The sequence below is a fragment of the Microtus pennsylvanicus genome, chromosome 4 (assembly GCF_037038515.1).
Source record: "Microtus pennsylvanicus isolate mMicPen1 chromosome 4, mMicPen1.hap1, whole genome shotgun sequence".
Lineage (NCBI taxonomy): Eukaryota > Metazoa > Chordata > Mammalia > Rodentia > Cricetidae > Microtus > Microtus pennsylvanicus.
In genome coordinates, this window is record NC_134582.1 from 11,643,497 (window position 1) to 11,664,758 (window position 21,262).

The following is a 21,262-nucleotide window of genomic DNA, read 5'->3' on the forward strand; positions in this document are numbered from 1 at the left end:
CCTTCTCCCAAAGCCCAACCTGCAAAACAAACTTATCCATGGGGGGGGGGATCAGGGTGTAATAGTAGCTCATGCTTTTAATTCCAGCACTTGGGAGGCAGAGGCAGGCAGCTCTCTGTGAGTTCGAGGTCAGCCTGGGCTGCAAACAGAATTCCAGAATGGTCAAGACTGTTATACAGAGAAACCCTATCAAAGGAAGGAAGGAAGGAAGGAAGGAAGGAAGGAAGGAAGGAGAGAAAGAAGGAAGGAGAGAAAGAAGGAAGGAAGCAAGCAAGCAATTAGCATAGGTGCCCCTGAAGACCTTGTCAATGAGGACCATCAGCCCATGAGGGAAAGGTGACCACAGGAAGCTCTCTATTGAACTAAAGTCTGTCACAAGGAAGAGCCCATCTGTAGGATAGCCTGGGGGAGTGCTTGAGACTGGAACAGGATTCCCCTTCATCTGGCTTGGGGTGAGGGGACAGTGAAAGTGTGAGGTACTGGTGGCTGAGGGTTGTGGTCATGGATCAATTAGTAGCTCCCCCAAAGCAGTTATAATTTGATGAATGGTAAGGTGACAACCAGAGATAGGAGAACAGATGAGCAAATGAGCCAAAAATCGCCCTGTGTACATGTTTAAAGCAGATGAAGAATGAACTAAAGAATTGTACTCAGCCCTGGTCTTGACCAGATGCCGTGAGCAGGAAGAAAGTGTCTTTGACTAAATGTGTGTGCTTGATTTTCATTCCAAGGAAGTCAAGGTTGACAGTAAGGCCCATGCATTTAGGCTGACCCAACCAGAGGGGTTTTCGTTAGGTCTACATTGTGGGAGCACTAGAAGCTGCACAGGGCTAGGGGCTCAGATCCAAGTGAAAATGGTAAGTGATGGATAAAATGGCTTCTGAAAGCCTTGTGATGTTTCGCCATGCAATGCTCATGTATATGAGTGTACACATGGCTACAAGATATGTAAGCCCATGCACGACCTGTGTACTGCGTCTTCCGGGCCTCTGTAGGTGAATTTGAGTGAGTTAGACACATACATGACCAAAATATCATCAAGAACATTCTTCCCACAGAGCCACTGTTAATACGTGGAAAGGGACATCTTTAGTTCACAATTATGTCCTTAAAAATATCCTTGAACAAAGTTGAAACTACCCATCCCCTAGTTCCAAGTTTTCCTAGAATATGAGATTTAAAATGCTGGGGACTACTAGCCCGGTATAAGTGGAAAAATTAAGGAAACAGATTTTCATATTGTGAAGAATAAGCAGGACAGGAATGATTCTTTGGCAATTTTAAACGTTTCTGTATTTTACCATATTACCTACTGCTGTGTGCGTTTGTGCAGGTGTGCATTTGTGTGGGTGTGCGTTTGTGCGGGTGTGCGTTTGTATGGGTGTGCGTTTGGGTGGGTGTGCATTTGGGTGGGTGTGCGTTTGTGTGGGTGTGCATTTGTGCGGGTGTGCGTTTGTGCGGGTGGGTGTGCGTTTGTACGGGTGTGTGTTTGTATGGGTGTGCATTTGGGTGGGTGTGCGTTTGTGCGGGTGTGCATTTGTGTGGGTGTGTGTTTGTGCGGGTGTGCGTTTGTGCGGGTGTGCATTTGTGCGGGTGTGCATTTGGGTGGGTGTGCATTTGTGTGGGTGTACACAAGCATCGCAGCACAGGTCTAGCAGTCAAGGGACAACCTTCTCGAATTGGCTACCTCCTTCCACCATGGGTTCCCAGATTGAAGTCACATCGTCAGGCTTACATACTAAGCCATCTTGCTGGGCCCACACTGCCTTCGTATCAGTGATGCTGTGGGTTCTGCCGAGGCAAAATGGTCACATGCAACTTCAGGATGATCCCAGAATCTACCAAAACCTGCCCAGAATCCCTTAGCTACACACGTCTTCTAGAAAAGCTGCCGTGTAGTCTGCATTAACAGTGGGTGGAGGGCTGGAGAAATGGCTCAGTGGTTAAGAGTATTGCCTGCTCTTCCAAAGGTCCTGAGTTCAATTCCCAGCAACCACATGGTGGTTCACAACCATCTGTAATGAGGTCTGATGCCCTCTTCTGGCCTGCAGACATACACACAGACAGAATATTGTATGCATAATAAATAAATAAAATATTTAAAATTTATTTTAACAAAAAAAAACAGTGGGTGGAGCAGCTTCATGCTTCGGGGTGCACAGAGGAATGAAATGGCCTCTAGGTTCCATCCCCCTCTGCTTTTGCCTGTGTTTTAATATTGAAACTCCAGCTAAGCTGTTGTTTTAAAGGGTTTCCACTGATTAAAAAACAATAATAAATTATGAGAAAATTGTCAGTTTAAACACTGCAGCCAGGCCTTCCCCTCCATTCTTCTCTCTGAAGCAGGTCAATTTCTCTAAATAACTGTACAGTCTAGAGATTCCAGGAATTTTAGAAACATTACCTGTTTGTTTCTGTTTGGACGTGACCCATACATCCTGCCCACGTGGAGGCAGACCTTGGTAGGGTAACTTCTTAGAAGCTGTAGGAAACCCGAACTCCCACCAGGCGGAAGCTTCTGCCGCTGACTGTCCTCAGGAACAGTGCCGAGATCTTTCTGGCTCTTTTGAGTTCCCAAATGCTAAGGTTTTTTTGGAGCACTAGCCCTTGCAACATCTCTGGCTATAGCTGGGGAGGGAGCAGATCTGAGAAGCTGAGGGTGGGTAGATGCCACCCGCAGGATGTGCTCCCTGGTTTATGGAGGAGTGGGAGAGCTGAAGTCTGGCTGGCTCTAATGGGCCGGGTCACTCATAGGCCCTCCCTAGCAGGTCACCTGGAGTGTGCTCAAGAGAAGGAAGCTGTTAGACTCCATGCGTGTTATAGGTGTTCTTGGGAGGAATAAGATGTAGTAGGGTCAATATGCAAAGTCCTGAACAAGTGAGGAATTGTGGTTTCCTACCTACTAGGTACAACAGAGACAGACAGACAGGAAAGGACTTACCTAGTCAGGAATTGGGCTTAGATACCTTCTATTCAGGACCTCCATTATTCCCTCTGTCTGGACTAGGATATCCAATCTTTGTTTTGAGCCCCAGCGTCTCATGCCCACTCTGCTTCCTAATGGAGGCATTTGTTAGGACCAGGTCCTCTGCTGTCCAGGAGGAATTTAACACACTCGGAACAAGACCGCCTTGTATTTGTGTACTGCGTTCTTCTTTCCGAGCTGATGAGGGAAGAGAGAAAATGCTAATGGATCTTGAGGGAGTCCTGGTGGAATGATTCCACTGATCCACACTCATGATCACCAACCAGAAGTCAGAGATCCAGGAGCCAGGCCTTGTACTGCAGCCTGTAATCCCAGCTAGAAAGGGGGCTGAGGCAGGAGGAATTCAAATTTTAGGCCAGCCTGGGCTACGTAGCAAGTTCAAGGCCATTTGCTAAGACCCTGTCTCAAAATAGAAAAAGATTAGAATGGACCCCAGTGGCGGAGCACTTGTACTCTGTAAGAATATGCATTTTGCCTGGGATTTGTTGTTGTTTGTAGTTTGGTTGGTTGATTGCTTGGTTGGGTTTGGGGTGGGGGTGGGGGTTTAGTACTCGTGGCCCTGAAGGTTTGTACTGTCATCACAACGGCAGCGGCTCTCAGAGCTTGCAGTTCACCTGCTCTGCACTCAGGGCGGCTGCTCTGCTTCCCTCCCCCCCCCCCCCAGCCCCAGTCCTCACCTACAGATGCGCGGGCCTGTCCTTAATCCTCCAGAGACACGCAGCCTACTAGGCACTCTAGTCTGATTTCTCTTGCTGTGATAAACACCGTGACCAAAAGCAACTTGGAAAGGAAAGCATCTCAGCTTCTACTTCTACATAATAGTCCCGCTCTGAGGGGAGTCAGGATGGGAAATGAAGCAGAGACTGTGGAGGAACCGTGCTTGTTGGCTTGCTCTCCGGCGGCGTGTTCTATGCTAGCTTCCTTATACTGCTAATCCCACCCGCCTAGGGATGGTGCTGCCCACAGTGGCCCAGGCCCTCCCACACCAATCACCAGTCAAGACAGTGTCTCACCAACGTGGCTCTAGGTGTCATTCTCTGGGGGCAATTCTTTAATTGAGGTTACCTTTTCCCAGGTGAGTAGGTTGTGCCAAGTTGACATTAACAAACCAACACACTAGGTATATGATCTTCCCCCACCAAGGCTACCCCAGAATAGGCTGGGTTTATAGAACATAGTGTTGCAACCACAAAAATAATGTGCTGGCCCTTAGGGAAGATCTTATACATGCACTGACTTCCGGCGCACGGATACGGGTGTTTGTAAAGATGCATGTGCATGCCTCGCATGCGCTCTGCCAACACTGTGTGCCCAGGGATTCTCTGCCCATCCTCCTTCCCTGGAGAAACTCGATTTCTGTGAGCCGCTTGTTTCCGGGGCCCATACAGGTCAAGGCCCACAAGGTTATGGGTTGGATAGTAAGGGAATGTAGCCAGGTCTCAGAGCCAAAGGGAAAATGGTATCCCGGAGTTGAAGAAGAGCAGGCAGAACCTTGTCTGTGTCCAGGGTGACCCTTCAGAGGCATGCCTACAGTCATCTGACCATATACACGAAGGGTCACCTTAGAGACCTGAGGAGAGGAGCAGACAGGTACGCCGAACAAGCTGTTAGCACCAAGCCCACGGGGTTCTCAAGGGTGCTCCGAGAGCCTGCCGAAGTTCATTCTCTCCTTCAGGGGAGTCAATCTTTTCTGAAAACAGACACATCTCTGGTCTGAAGCCAGAACCCCCTCTGTACTGACCAAGCTGCCAGAACAGCCAACCCTCCTTCCAGACTCTTCCCTGGTTACTTCTGTCCTTGGGTGCCTCTATCTAGGACACGCCATTCTCCCAGCCTTATCTCAGTGGCCACGGTTCAAGTGAGCTGTCCCTAGGGATGAAATGACTGAGGGAGACTTTTCCATGGGAATGGATGGTCTCCTCCTTTAGCCTGAGCGAAAGGACACCTCCCCGTGGCTGCCGCCAGAGCGGGAAGAGGCCTGGATACGCATTAGGTCCCAGAACTCTGCGGCAGGACTGAAGAGGTTGGCACCTCTTGGCTCATGTTATGCCACCAGTGGGCAGCTCCATCTGTCAGCCCAGAGCTGAGAGCCTGGTCTGCTGCCAGCTCAGGACCAGCTTGGGAGGGAGTCTGAGCTTCCTGGCCATTGTCTATTGGGGGCACGCCCAGTGTGTTCTGATGGTGATCTGGAGAGGCCTAGAGTGAGGCAGGAAGGGAGGGAGGGAAGAAAAAGGAGAAGGAGCTGGCCAGAACCTGCTCTGGGTGGGAGAGGGGAAGTGAGAGGGGAAGACTTGGTGTTTTTCCTTATTTGTGTTTTATATTAAAGAAAACAAATAATATCCTTTGAGAAACCCATTAAACAAAGCATATCCTGAGGTCCCAGCGGCCCATTGTGGCTGCCTGGAGCCTGGAATCCATTCACACATTTTTGGCTAGATTGTTGGAGGCTAGAAAGACCGGGAGTGGGAGGGAAGGGCCATCATTAAAATAGTTTAAAATGGCTTTTGCTCCCTGGACTTAATAGAAGTCTGGGCCAAATAACTCTAACTCCAGGATCCCATGTCTGCCTGGCCCAGTGTCCTCCTATCACCTCTCTGGGATGCTCTAATAAACCGGCCAGTCCAAGTATAGCCAGGGCCACCAATGTCCTCCACCTTCTCCTGTGAAGGCAGACTAAGGGAGGTCCTCTCTAGAGAGTCCTGATGAAGAGCTCTGAAGCCTCTCTCGTTGCTTGACTTCCCTGCGCCTTGATCTCCCTGACTGCCATGTGGGGCTTGGGGCCCAAGGGACCCCCTCTCCACTCTCCAAAATACCCATGGGCTCTCCCTCACCATGTTCGTGCCTGTGCAGTTTGAGAACCTGTAGATATCTCCGGCATCCTAGGTCCCACATGAGGACTCTTCCTCTTGGACATCCAATCCTAGATCCCAGCTCCTCTACCCCAGCTGACCAGGATAGAATGACAGTGCTCCTGGACATGTCCCCACATGGACACATTTGCTGGCCAGGTGTGCACACCAGCTTCTGCAACTTGTTCCGCCTGGGCCTGGCATTTGGTAGGATTGGCATCACATAGAAGCAGGTCTCTCCCCAACCTTGGTGTCAATCTATAAGGATGGGACGCAAAAGCCACCCTTAGAATTTTCCCCAGACCTTCCTTTGAAATGTAGAAGACAATTTCGTTCTTTGCATGTTTCCTAAGTACTTCCAAGGTAAAGGGAGGGTAAAATTGCAGGGGGAATTTGGGCCTAGAGTCAGCTTGTGCTCAAGGCTGGGCACACTCATCTCTAGTCTCTCAATGGCCACTGCAGAAGGTGGTGACATCTCTATCTGGAGATTGGAAAAAGAACCTGTCCCCTTCCTAAAGCTATTGTCTGCACCTGACCCTTATGGGTTAAGGGGAACACTCAGCTCTCTGGCTTGGGACTCCATAGGGAAGATCCCCTACTCTTTTCATGGAACCAGCTCCTAACCGAGGAGAAGGATAAGGAGGCATTGGTGACCTTGACTCTGCTACCTTTCTCCGCAAGACCTTGGACTACACACTCAGCCTTGGCCCGAACAACCTCTATATTTGGATATGATGATTGCTGAGGTCTCCTTCCGGTCCCTCTATTCTCTGAGTCTGGAATCTTAGCATCCACCTTTCATGGGAGAGTCATTCATTCCCATTTTCTGACCTGATTTGATGGTCAGAATCTAGCCTCTCATGTCCTTCACTGGGTGTTGTTGTGGCAAATGGGGTCTTGGACAAAAATAATTCATGTCCTCTCTCTCCATGTCTCAGGGCTACCACCCTATGCCCCATGAAGTGGAGATCGCACATACCAAGAAGCTGTTTCGGAGGCGGAGAAACGACCGAAGGTAGGAACTACTGTTGTGGATGCTGTGGCTCTTCCCTGGGCCGGCTGCTGGGCAGATTAGCTCTGGTCTGTGCTCTGAGATAGGGCTTCCACTTGTAAATGAGATGGGCACCTTTGAGGTGATGTTGGCAATACAGTAGGCTTGGCTATATAGCATCAGCAACTGCATTTCTGTGGTTGACCCAGGGGCTGGGTCCCTTCAGAGGACCAGCCGAGGGCCACCGGCTCCACTCCTTCCTGGGAGTGAGCATTGCCCAGGATTTGCAGAAATGTTCTTTCCATTAACCAAAACTGCAGCATGTCCTCAAAGAGCTGAGCCCGTGGGCTGAGTGTTTAGAAACGTGGCCTCCAGGAGGCTCCCCAAGCTCACAAATTCAAAGCCACTCCTCTTTCTGTCTCTCCATCACTGGGAAATGTCCTGTGTATGAGCCGCACTTTGCAGTGACCGTCACAGTCTGAGTAGTAGTAACCAAGGGACAGGAAAAGCATGATGAGGTGGCATACCTTGGAGCAGGCAACTGAGATCGAGCCTCCAAGAAATGCGTGTGTGTGTGTGTGTGTGGTCTACGAGGCTTTCTTACATGGAAAGGTTTCTTGATATTTTTTAAATGAAAATTTCCAGGTGCAGAATCCTACTGTGTGCAGCCATTTGTGCTAAAGGGAGAGTGGGGTTTTTTTTTTCTTTTTTGGCTTGGATGTGCAAAAATTATTTCTGGATGAAAATCTTAAAAAAGAAAGAACAAAAAGGCTTATGCTTGAGGAATTAAAATGAGGTGTTTCCCTATAGGGAATTTATTCTTAGACAACGGTGATGGCTTGTGGTTTTGCCTTTAATGAATGGCGAATGTTCTTTAAGAGACAAGAGACAGCCAGCTGACATCCTGCTCTCAGAAAGCTAGGAGCACCTGCTCTCCGTGCTGCGTGGTCACAGCTGGAGGTGTTGGGCTCTGGCCAAGCTGGACCTCCGACCCCTTTGCGTGGAAACCCTGAACCAGGGGTAGTAGGTGGGCAGAAATGGATGCCCAGGATGCCTGTCATTTAATAGCAGATTTTTGATCTCTGAAAACATTCACAGGGGAAATGAGGCTCCAGCTAACTGGGAGGCAGGCTGTCCTAGCTAAGGTCTGGGATCAACAGCCATCAGAAGAGGAAACCGAGCCACGAGAGCTGAACCAAGCCCTGCCCCGGCCCCGGCCAGGGTACTGTTGATTCCCGTCCTGTGCCACCTCTCTGCTCTGCATTGTTACACAGGGCAAGTTTTGGGTTCTGGGTTCCTTGGGAGAGGAAAGAAATGGGGAGCTCCTCTCAAAGGAGAATGATGCCAGCAAGGACCAGGAAGGAGTCAGGGAGGCAGAGGCCTTGCCATCCTTCCTCCCCAGTGTGTGCCTTAAAGACGCCAAGACTCTCCACGCTTACAAAAGAGAAGTCTTCTCTGGGCCAAAGCACTGGCATCCAGGTCAGGCCACATGTCCCTTTTTGAGCCAGGTCACCATGCTCCACAGGAGTCTTCTAGACGGGGCAGGCCTCCGGAAACAACATGACCCAGGAATGTTGGGAGGGAATCCGCATTGCATGGGAGGACCAGGAAGCTGGACATCCACTTATCCCTACTCATGATAGCGAGTGCTCTGGGTAGGTCAACGCACCTCACAGAGGATGTGGACCGGGCCAGCATCCAAAGAGAGGCAATAAAGATGATTAAAAGGACAAAAAGTATGTCCTGTGAGGAAGTCTGGAGGACTAGGACCAGGGTAGAAGAAAGCGCAGCCACATGGTAAACCCATGGAATATTTACAGGGAAGGGATGAATGGCAGCTGTCGTGTTTACTGAGAGGGAGCATCTTAGCGACCAGAGTCAGACTGCCATTCAAGGTAGCAGACACACACTGCTGAAGTGTATGCTAGACAAGGGACCGGTCAGAAAGATAACACCTATTTCTCACTTGGGAAGGGGGGGTGTCCTGTTAGAGCCCGCACACGGTAGAGATGTTCATGAGAGAACAGGTAACGGTGTAACTGGAAGGCTTTGTTATCTAACACCAGGAGTTTCTGAGTCTCTTTTGGGAACTGTGGTGATTCTGGCATTCACAGATAGGCTATGAAACATTACCAAGTCAATCCCAGTTCTCTAGCAGACGAGCCTCCATGTTAACAGTGACCTTGTTAGGGACCAAACCTAGACACTTGACACCTCTGTACTACAGGCTAGCCTTGCTAACATTTAGAGTGTAGACCACATGGAGAAAATACCGCTGAAAGAAATGGCCAGCTTTTGTAACCAAGGAACACAGCTAGCATCTACGGAATCTCAGATCTTGCCATTTGTCACGAGAAGGGAAGTGGCAAGCTACAGCCTCCTAGTGTCCCTGTGACTCACCTTGGAATTCCTGCAGGAGTCTTTGGCCTCCTCTCTCCCTGTGAAATGACTGGAATTGGGGTCTGATAGCTGCAGACCCCTTGACACATTGCTGTGCCTAGAATTGACTGGTACTTCCCAACCAGTACAGGCATTCTCAAAACTGGTACCTGGCACCACCCCCCATCCGTGCAGAAGTCTGCCATGTGTCCTAGTTCTATTTAGTTCTCCAGGCGTCTCTGTGTGCTTTGCTGCTTTTCTCTCCGCTGGTTCAATGTGGAGGCAGTAGGGAGCTAAATCATGTAGCAGTGTGGGACATACGCCTTAGAAATAGGGACTGGATGGGTGAGGTGCTCCGTTTGTTTAGAGAGTATTGTCTGAATGTATATGTGTGGATGAGTATGTACACGTGTGTGTTGGTGCCCGTAGGTGCCAGAGGCATCAGATCCTCCTGGAGCTGGAGTTGCAGACAGTTGTGAGCCTCCCTGCATGGGGGCTAGGAGATGAGCTCCAGTCCTCTGCAAGAGCAGTAAGTGCTCTTAACTGCTGAGCCATCTCTCTAGATCCTAAGGTACTTTATTTTTTGAACACTGCGCTTTCTTTCATAAAATGAACCCACTACTCCAGAGGCTTGTGCAAGTTCATTCTGGTGCGCACTTGAGTGGCCCAGTAGCAATGTGCTCTTCAGGTCAGAGGGACTTTTAGGGGCACAGAAAGCATTCCCATATGGAGTAGTAGATCTTCTTCTCATTACTCTACCTTGAAAGTTTAGCCTCAAAGGCGTGGCATCTCGGAGCCCAGGACAGTAGGTAGATAGAGCCCCTCTCCAGAAGCAAGCTGAGACTCAGCCGCCCCTTCCCACAGGCAGCTTTCAGGGGCCCTGATTAAAACTGAGCTACAGCTGTCTTTCCCCCAGTTTGCAAAAGGATCAGCCACAGCGACAGCTTGAAGAAAGCTTGAGGCTTTCTTAAGAGTTTTCTCATATTTTGGACAAACTGATAACCACTTGCTTATTGGGGAGAAGTAACAAAATATGACAGATTTCAGACAAAATTATGCATTTGGGGATAGAAATGGGATTAATGAATATTCTATGCATTTCCCCAGAGCGGCATGGCTTTGCATGCTCCATCTCTACTGGGTTGAAAATGGGCAGTTGAGAAGGGGCTGCTGGGGGTTTGTCTGCTTCCCTCTAAAGCTTTCTGCCCAAGTCCAATATCCAGGAAGAAGAAATTCCCTAAGGAACTGAAGTCCTTGACTCATAGCCTCTGCTTACTTAGCAGATTCCCTCATCCCTATGGAAGGGGGAGAGTTCTGCACCCTCCTCCCACTCCCGACCCTCATTCCCCTTGCCCCTTGCTCTATTTTAAGAGATGAACGTGTCACTGCGGTGAACACACTCTGCATGCCGTAGTATCTACAGCCTGGGAAACAGACTCCAGGGTGAGGGTAAACTCAGGAAGGCATGCTGTTAGGAAGGGACAAGAGGCAGCTGGAGCGGCTCAGGCAGAGAGAAGTTGAGCTCTAGGGCAGACTTCATGGCCTGTTCTGACCATGCAGGGAGTTCTGAAGTTTGAGGGACGTCTGAGTGTCGAGCTAACATAGAGTGACTGTGTAGACCTTTGTGGGTCATGTCCCTTGATCATCATTTCCACAGCAGCAGCCAGAGGGCTGAGAGCTGTTTCTGAAAGGGATGTAGGCAGTCCATTGAGCTCCACAGTGAAGTCCTTTTGAACACCCTGCCTCAATTACCTTTCTGTTGCTGTGACAAAATGTCATGACCAAAAGCAACTTCTGAAAGGAGTGACTAGGTGCTTACCGTTTCAGAGGATGAGTCCATAATCAGCCTGGCAGAAACATGGTGACAGCGATGGCTGTATGGTGCTAGAGCGATAGCTGAGAGCCTGGATCTGGATCCACAAGCACAAGGCATAGAGTAAGCTATTTAGGAAGTGTATGGACTTCTGAACCCTCAAAACCTGTTTCCAGCGACACCCCTCTTCTAACAAGGCCACACCTCCTAATCTTTCCCAAATAGTTCCACCACACCTGGGGACCAAGTATTCAAATATATGAGCCTATGCAGACCACTCTAATTCAAACTTCAACATCCCCCAACTAGAATTATTTTCTCCATGGTATGTTCTGTGAACTGGAGAGAGGCCCTTGTGGTCAAGGACATGAGGTGCAGCCAGCACCCTGGCATTATGGGTGCAGAATTAACCAGAGTGTTGTTTATGTCTGTGTAGCATCTGAGTTGTGGTTCAGAGGAGGAGGCATCATGAAGGTGTTGAGGTTTGGGGAGATCCTAGACTGCTCCCCTTTCACTAGTGAAACTTCAGAAGAATTTTAAAGGGAGAAGGGAGTGGGAGAAAGAGGAAAAGCCACAGCTAGGTGGGTGATGGGCCAGGGATCCCTAGAAGCCACCACCATAGCTCCCTGGAAGCAGAGGCAAATGGCCCCATTTACACTGAATAGGAGGGAGAGGCCAGCCTGCCCTTGCTCTGCAGATCCTCTGCCTAGGTTATCGAGAGTCTTAGAAGGCCTCCACAGACTCCTCAGCCTGGCCTCTCAGCAGTTAGAGTAGGGGGACTAACAGAGGCAGTAATGGTCTTTTGCATGATGCCCACCTAGGCTGCCAAGAGTCAGGAGAGCCTTTCTTCAAATTAATTGACTTTGTTAAGTGAGGCCCCCGAATGGTTAATGTACTCCATGTGGGAAGCAGATGGACAGGAAGAAAGGAAGAACACCTTGGCCATCCTGGCTAGCGTCAGATGGCTCCGCTCCACAAGAAGCCTGAGAGCAGGCCATCCCCATGGGGTGCAGAGCTAGGCTGTGTGCTGAACACTGCAGGGTGACCATGGTCTCTGTCCTACAGCTGACAGTAACTGTGTCTCCGTGTCCTCAAGCTGTAGAATCAGTTAAGGATCTCTTCCTTGCTTCCTCTGCCTGCACATGCTCAGACCCCCAGGATCAGCCATTGGCTTTGATTTTGCAAGCTCCTTGTAAACACCGTCTGTCACTGATAAAAAACAAACAGGACATCTGGAATTGGAGGCCATTGATATAGTATACTTACGAATATACCTCCAAACACTGATTCTGTGCTTTAGAGGGTTGAATTTTGTAACCAATGAGTTATGTATCAATTTTTTAAAAAATTATGAGACTGGGTCTCATTGCACAGACTCTTTGAACTGTAATCTCCCCGCCTCGGTTTTTTTTTTAGTACCAGAATTACAGGTGTGTACTACCGTATTCATCTTTGGGGGAAAAAAAGTGTGGGATTTTCTGTTGTTGTTAGTTTCTTGAGTTGCCTTGGGGTTTGTTTTGTTGGTTTTCATGATTAGAACAAGTCTAAGGATGACGTGATGGGAAGCGCCCCTCAGAACTGTCTCTGGATCTTGATGTCTGTGCTGGTCCCTGAATGTACCAGGAGACTGAGCTTTCAAAAAGGGGTGCAGATTTAGTCTGACTGTGATTTAGTCTATGAAGCTGTGCTAGCAACTAATAATCACCTATTTTCTTCTAAACCATCTATATTTGCAAGTCTCCTTGGGAGAAAGTGATAATCTATATTCTTTCATTTTTGAAATTAAGACTATATACAAGTAGCTGCGATCTTTATCCATTTTCTATCAGAATTCGCTCCTGTGATGACGGAGGCCAGGACATCACTCAGTCTGCCCTCTGCAATGAGCATTGCTGCAGGAGGCCAATGGTGTAATTCAGTCTCAAGTCTAAAAGGCAAGAACTAAATGTCCCACTTAAGAAATCAGCACACCAATTCAGCTTTCCTCTGCCCTTCTGCACTATGCCCAGCCCTTGATAGGTGAATGATGTCCATCCACACTTATGAGGATAGCACAATAACTCAAGTGTGATCTTTCTAGGAACCACCTCCATAGAAACACACAAAAAAGTCATGTGTCTGTCTGTCTGTCTGTCTGTGTCTGTGTATGTGCATACAGACACTGGTGCATGCATGCCACAGCACCTATGTGGAGGTCAGAGGGCTTTCTTTTGTCCATCCCTTAGTAAGTCTCATCAGGTACTCCATCATCAGCCTCATGTTTCTCTCTACTGTCTCTCAATACAAAAATGTAATTTTAGAGTTGTATTAATTTTTTAATAATTTATTTACTTTTATGTGGTTTGGTGTTTTGCCTACATATATGTCTATTTGAGTGTGTGTCGGATCTTGGAATTATAGACAGTTGTGAGCTGCCATGTAGATGCTGGAAATTGAACCCACATCCTCTGGAAGAACAGCCAGTGCTCTTAACTTCCAAGCTATATCTCCAACCCTTGTATTAATATTTTTAAGTCTGACTGTTTGCCGTTGCCCTGGCGGCCTACCTCCAGGTCATCAGTGGTTATAGGTGGCTCTTCTCTTCAATCCAGAATCCATCCTCTTGACCCTAACATGTCAGGTGACACCTGGACCCGTGGACAAGGGCCCTGATAGACACTCAGGGCCCCCTGGTCTCCTGTCTACAAGTCTCAGTGACTTTTTGGAGCTTAGCATTCCCCAGACATTTAGCATCTCTCCATCCATCATGGGACTCGTTAGTCTACAAAGGGGCTAGGTCTTCCAGGTCTTGTTCACCAGGAACTGATTAGGAATTGACTAGCCACAGCCCTGTCTGTCCATCAGCTCAGTCACATAAATGGCTCAGTTAGTCCTTTTCCAAGTACAGTCAATGCTCATTACCCAAGGATTCCATATTGCAAGTTTGCCTACTTACTAAAAGTTACTATAACATGACAGTACCTGTAATGTTTTGACAATCAGTCACTGGCAGACATGGAATACTAAATAATTTGAATCCCATGTTGGACAGGGTCCCAGCCAAGGTACCATCCTGCTTCTCTTATTCCATCTCTTACCCTGGTCATGGTTTGTCTGGTAGTATGTTTTCCACAGGTGTGTGCTTCAATTCATGATTTTGCTGTTTGCATGACTCCCGAGTAAAGTGCTAGAGGTTTGTGTAGTGACCCTAAGTTCAAGTTCCTTATTGGGATAGAAAAGGAAACTGTGGGTAGCATGAACACAGAGCCGTCTCATCATCCCCAGGATCCCGAGTTCAAGAACGCTGGCGTGCTTTACAGAGAGAGCTAGCACATTTGATGGTCTTTGTGGAGGCAGGACTCAGTCCTGCCGTGAGTTCCGTGATAACAGATCAACAACACATATTAAATAAGCAGTCTCTGGGAGTCTGAAGAGATGACTCAGTGTTAAGAGGCCTACCAGCTCCTTGAGAGATCTGGAGTCAATTCCCAGTACCCAGTGAGTGTGGCTTACAACCATCTGTAGCTCTAATCCCAGGGGGCCTGAATCCTCTTCTGGCTTCCACAGGCAGAGCATACCTGAGGTGCACAGATATATATGCAGGCAAAAGGCCCGTACACATGAAAATAAATAATAAAACATATAAATAATAAATGGAATAAGCACTCTATAAACAGAAACTCATATCTAAAAAGAGATTTTATATTGATGAGTCTGTGAAATGTGACTTCAGGACCGATCACTCAGCGTCTGCTAATTCTGTGTTTGCAGTGACATTCTGGAGAGGAGCCTCCTGAACAAGAATAAGCTCTGTTCTTTAAAACAGGGTGGAAAGATGCTAACGATGCCGGAGTGTGCGGGGAGCCCTGAGAGTTTTAGGCGTGGGAGTGACAGGGCTGGGAGGAAAGGAGTGGGCATTTCCTACCCTGGCTGTCACTGGCTTGGTTTTGCTGCTTCATTTGTGCCCTCCTGGGATGACACCATCACCAAAGCCCTTGTAGACGACTCAGCCCCACGGTGACTGTCATTGCCATTCTGTTGTCAGGAGCAAGGGGGCGGGGGGGGGGGGGATTGTGAGACAGATTCCCTGCTCGCATTGCCCACGGTTTCTCTTTCTATCTCAGCAAGGAAATTGCCCTCATTAAGTCCCTGCTAAAGATAGATAAGAAAATGGGCCAGGCAGACCCCCACCTGGCAGGCAGCCCTGTCAGATTGGGAGCAAAATGAGTCAGATAGGAATTTTTAGGATGTCTCCTCCTCCCGCACAGCCACCCCCAGGCAGGCTCTCTTGGAAAGAAGAGGTTCTCATTGCTTCAAGCCACATGTCCAGGTCCTCATTTGATTGAAACGGAGCCTCCAGGCTTTGAACAAGCCATGGCATGTCACACCATCCTTTGTATAGTGCTGATGTCTCACCAGTGCTCCTGGTCCCGTGGAGGCTGGGCACAGCCCTTCTGTGAACCATGTGCCTTTCTGGGTCACTTTTCTGCCACTCTCCTTTGGCTTATGCTCCAAGCTCAGGCTCCGTTCCCAGAATTATACTTTATGGGGAAACAGACCCCTAGGAGCCTTCTCCTATGAAGGGGCCAGTGTGTCCCTTGCCCACAACCATATAGAGGGCAAATAGGCAAAAGAGGTGGCCTGCCATGCATTTTGCAGGTTTCCTGGGCAGTGACTCTTCCCACTGGGCAATGGGCATCTCCTGTGTCCACAACTCTGTCCATTACTTTTTTTTTATCACTCTTACCCCTTTTTTGTCAAGCTGTTGAGTTCATTCAGGTCCTGTAAGTTCTAAAGAGCAAAGCAGGGATACGCAGGATCAAGAAAAGCAGCTGAAGAGGGAGCAGGGCACGTGCCTTCCGGCCTGGGGACAGGAGCACTATTGACCAGGAAACTAGCCAAAGACTGTTGCAGCTCCTGGTATCTGTAGTTGGATACGGAGTACCTAGGAACCAGCCACCGAGTTGCCTTAAGTACTCTACCTCAGATTTCTTAGTCATTCTTTTCCTGAAAGACTGGGCATTTATGGATTGATTCACAAGTACTAGCTCCAACTCTTCCCCGTCCCTTCGAGGAACCATGTTTCTGTCAACCAAATCATCCCAGCCTCCCATGGGGGACAGTGTGCATAGTGGATAGCCAAGCCCTTGGCCAGGCTTACTTGGTTTTTAAGTCCAGCGCATCTCTTACCAAACAGGGATCTTGGATAGTGTGTCGGGGGATACTCACCAAATTTATTCTTTTTGTTCCGGGAGTCAGGGATGCCATTAGAATATATGTGTGTATTATTATATGTATTAGACTATATATATGGGGGCAGGAATTCAGGAAGTCCACAGAATAACTGCACTCCTGGAAAACGTGAGTCCCTCTTCCTTCTACCATTTACTCTGAGGACGCTTCCACTGTGAGCATGGAAGGAAAGGATGCTGGACCAGGAGCCCTGGAGTCAGGTCCACGGCCCTTGCCTTAAGCTGTAGGAGCCCAGTTTCTCTGCTATGAAGTGTGATTGTGAGTCCTGCGCTCAATGCTATTTACGGAGCACATGATACAGATAACAGAGGATGCTTCCAGCTCTATTCCATTACCCATGGGATGGACAAGAACTGAGAACATTATGGAAGCTGGCCCGGGCTCTCAGTAAAAATAGTCTTCTTTCCAGAAAGTTCTAGACAAGCAGGGTATGTCTGTGCTCCTGTGTACATCTTTCCTCTCTCTCTGTGTGTGTCTAGTCCAGGTCTATAGGCTGGCACCCAGCCATCCTGAGCATCTTTCCTCTCTCTGTGTGTCTAGTCCAGGTCTGTAGGCTGGCACCCAGCCATCCTGAGCTGTGCTGTCATGTTCCCTGCATCTGACTTGAGATCAGACACCACGGAAGAGCATCCCATTTACAGAAGTGCCAGGCTGCACATCTGCTAGGTACCAGATGGCAAAACCACTGGTTCTGAAGGGGTAGCAGGCTGTGTGCTAGTTCTAGAGGGGTACCAGTCTGTACCTGTGATCCACTGATTGTGAAGGTGTGCAAGGCTATGGATCAGTGCTTCTGAGGGGGTACCAGGCTGTAGATCACTGATTGTGAAAGTGTACCTTTCTATAGATCACTAGATGTAAAGGGGGAACAGGCTATAAATTGCTGGTTCTGAAGGGGTACCAGGCCATAGATACATTGGTTCTGAAGGTGTATAAGACTGTAGCTCACCGATTCTGAAGAGATACCAGGCTGTAGGTCCACTAGTGTTGAAGTGGGGGTGGCAGGCTATTCATCCTGTTGGTTCTATGGGTCTTTCTGTTGGATCCTGAGAAGCCTGACCCACCTTCAGCCCAGGCCAGAGCCACTCAGCAACTCTATGAGCACTTCCAAGGCTCGCTATATTAAGAACACTGTTTTGAGCCTTAAACAAATATTAGTTCGTATAATCTTCCCAGTATCCCGAAGAAGGGCATGCTATTTTTGTTTTCATTTTGCAGATGAGGAAAGTAACTCATAGCAAGAAATAAAGCAGCCAGGAGGCCTGGCTTCAGCCCTCTAACCTGAAATCTTCCTTTCACTTCCTCCTGGTCCCACTCTCCATCCTGGACCCCTCGCTGCCTTTGGCATAGACCCAGTTAACTTGTAATCACAGGCTATTCAAGACCCCCATTTCTTGTGAGGATAGACCTTCCATTTCCAAAGGGACTGAGAGAAGGGCTAGTCTGCCTCGTTCGAAGAAAGGAAGGAAGGAATGAGAGGACTTCAGCCAAACCCATGAGAGTGTCTACTTGGCCACAACGCTAAGCCAGTCCTGCCTTCCCTCCACTGAGTAATTCATGAGTGAACCTACGTTGGACGTTCCCATAGGAGGACCAGAGATTTTTCCAGGTTATGGCCCCACCTAGTAAGAGGCCCAAGAGAGGGTACCATGAGTTACAGGGAAATGGGCAGACCTCTAGAGAGGGTTTCCTCCGCACCTAACCAAGAGACCCAGCCCGGGGCATGAGGGTGCACTCCACTCCCCAAGGCTCACTAAGCAGTGACCAGGACTCAGGTTTTAAATACCAAGGAGCCTTCCTGCCTGGGTCAGCATCTACCCTGAGCTCTGGAAGTTATTTCTGAACCTTCCCAGTAACTTAATTTTAGCCACTTATTCCAATGCGTGTGTTTTAGGGACGCCAAGGTGGCCTCTGTTATGGTTTGGAGTATTTTTGGGAGGGCCTGGTTTCCAGAAGTGATGCAGGGGCTCAATTAGGCAAGACACCAGCACACAGAAATAAAGTAACTCAGGAAAACAGGTCCCCAGAGGTGATGCCTATATGTAGCCTCCATGAGAGAAGCCGGGGGAAAAGGTCACCAGGGTGCCATATGAGTGGCCGCTTGGGCTCTCTCCTGCCCTATGCACCCACAAGATCTGAGTGTCCTCCAGACATGAGCAGAACAAAGCTAGCCAGGCTTGCTTTTTTTTTTTTGCAAAGACACATACCTATGAATTTAATATGTTAAAACATTTCAAGCAAGAAAATGCAGCCGTTTGCCCTCATTCTCTAATTCCACCTCCAGATAACCACTCCCCTCTTTATACTCTGACGGTTTCTCTCCAGGCTGATTTTTTTTTTCTTTTTTTTTTCCGTTTATTTATTTATTAAAGATTTTTGTCTCTTCCCCGCCACCTCCTCCCATTTCCCTCCCCCAATCAAGTTCCCCTCCCTTGTCAACCCATAGAGCTATCAGGGTTCCCTGCCCAGTGGGAAGTTCAGGGACTACCCACCTCCATCCAGGTCTAGTAAAGTGAGCATCCAAACTGCCTAGGCTCCCACAAAGCCAATATGTGCAGTAGGATCAAAAACCCACTGCTATTGTTCTTGAGTTCTCAGTAGTCCTCATTGTCCGCTATGTTCAGCAAGTCCGGTTTTATCCCATACTAGCCAGGCTTTCAAGTGGCCAGGACAGACACAAAAGGGCCAGCACCAGCGTAGCCAAAGCAGGCCAGTGGCAGGCTCTGTAGACTCACCTTGTAAGTGGACAGACACTCAAGTTCACCAGGAGCCCATGGGCAGCTTCAGCATCCTCATTGTCCACCCATTAATAACGAGATGTCAGCTCCTAACTTTCCCCCTCCAGTACAGGGACTATACCTACGGACTTCCCACATTTTAGGCAAATGCTTCACCACTGGGCTCCATTCTCAGCCCTCTTTTGGGGGGGCAGGGTCTCCCTACATGGCCTTGTTTTGCCTTGAATTCACTGTGTAATCCAGGCAGATTTATGTGTATCTTCAGGAGTTTTCTATATAGTGGAATTATAGCCCTGGTTTGTTCATAAGCCTTTAAATAGGCCTTCAGAAGCCCCTCCCAGAGCTCTTTACAGGGGCTTCTTGCCTGGCCTTGGCTCTCCTTACCTCCCATCTTCACTCACCAGACCCCAATCTTGTCTTAGTTCTTTAATAGACCTGGTTCTGTTATGTCCCTTTCTGAGATCCCCCTCCCCATACTTCCTCTGCTGGACCCTTTCCATGGCCCCCAATCTTTGCTCTTCAAGTTCTCATTTGCCCTTGGCTGGTGCTCACCCTGATCTTCAGTGTAGCTCCCAGGGAAGTCAGTCCTGAGGATCCAGTAGCAGATAGAAGGCCTGAGAGCATACAGGACCCTTACCAGTAATGTCCCAGAGAGCAGCCCCCTGCCTCTCATTCATCAATGCTTCGGAGACACCACTACTTCAATGGGACAAAGGATTCAGTGACCCCTTCTGCTTGCCAGGCTGACAATGAACTCAGGAAAGGACACGTGTAAAGACCAGAAAACAAAGATGGTTTTAGAAGCCAAACAGATGAGATGGGGCTGGTCACCCAAGTGGTCACCACAGGAATATTCCAGCATGTTGAGGAGCAGACGGCCCAGCCTTCCTACTATGAGCCAGGAACTGTTGTCTTTGAACCTGAGATGTGGTCATGGCACAGAGAGGCAGGGTGGGGACCCTGGGGACAGGCAGAGAGCAGATTTTCCAGGTATTATTACTGGTGTTGGACATGCTGCGGCAGGTGTGGTGTCGGGTCTTTAGCTCCCCTCTGTTAGGACCACATGGGCCAGCTCTAATCCCTACCCACTACCCTTCCTAAGACATCAGGGCAATCTCAAGCCCTCTTTCCACTTCTGGTCTATGTTGACTTTATTACCTGATTGCAAGCAATTGAGGACAGTCAATCCCACCCCCTTGTGATGAGAAGGAAGGATGTCCCCTAGTCCCTTCTACTGCAAGCAGCTCCCGGAGCTCCTGGCTTGCTGCTCTCTTAGGAGGTGAGTATCAGTGGTTGATGTGGCCTGAATGGGTCACCCAGGCAGATCTCTTCCATCTTCACAAACACCTTCAGTGCCCCGGCCCAGAGTTAAGAGAATGACCTAGTGGCAGCACCTTGATGCCACCCTCCCCCGGGTGGGCATTCTGTGGTGCTGAGGCTGAGAGGGGAGCAGTTCCTGAAATCAGGATTTTTAGTTTGTGAAAACTGAAAACCATCTGACTTGAAGCAAACACACATTTTACCTGTACCTTTCATGGCCTGGAAGCTGCAGGGAGTGAGCCTCTGTAGGGTCCACATTCCAGCCACGTTCACAGATGGCCTCAGGAGTGTGCTGTCTGGACATGGTTTGAGCCCTGTTGCTAAATGAGTAGCCCCAGGCAAAGCTTTGCCTCTTTGAATCAATGTGTCTTCTATCAAATAGCCCTTCTCCTTTGTAGCTGGACTTTGCAGTGCAAATGAGACCATGCCTGGAAAGCAGCTTCCAATGTCAAGGGCTACGTGAACTTGAGAATGTCTGTATTTGTAGGTATAATATCTCTCTCTCCTCTGTGTTTCTCTGTCTCTGTGTGTCTGTGTCTGTCTGTGTGTTTGGGTCTGTCTTTGTGTCTGTGTGTGTCTGTATATCTGTGTGTGTGTGTCTGTCTGTCTGTCTGAGTGTCTGTGTGTTTGGGTCTGTCTGTGAATCTGTGTGTGTCTGTCTGTAGTGTGTATCTGTCAGTGAGTGAGTGACTGACTGCTCTAGGTACCCTGGTAATCATCATTGCCAGTGACAGTTGCCTGAAAACTGAAAAAAGGCCCAGACCAAACATTTATGTGGTGCGTCTATTGCTCCGTATCAAAATTATTCCCAAACTGTAGAACATAAAACCACACACGTTCATAATCCCACACAACTTCAAAGGGTCAGAAAGCCAGGAGTGGCCCCACTAGTGTGCTTGACTTAGGGTCTCTCTTTCTGTTGGAGTCCAGCTGTCAGCCAGGGATATTAGTGGCTCA

The 21,262-nt window shown here is 48.8% G+C and overlaps 1 protein-coding gene across 6 annotated transcripts in view; it reads left to right on the forward strand.

Annotated features, from left to right (window-relative positions):
* Ctif (cap binding complex dependent translation initiation factor) overlaps positions 1–21,262 on the forward strand; it is a 240,131-nt gene that overhangs the window by 107,774 nt on the left and 111,095 nt on the right. For all 6 annotated transcript variants that reach the window (XM_075968253.1, XM_075968258.1, XM_075968256.1 and 3 more), the window contains one exon: positions 6,774–6,850. In XM_075968253.1, coding sequence (XP_075824368.1) covers positions 6,774–6,850 — 77 coding nt within the window. The remainder of the gene's footprint in view (positions 1–6,773; positions 6,851–21,262) is intronic.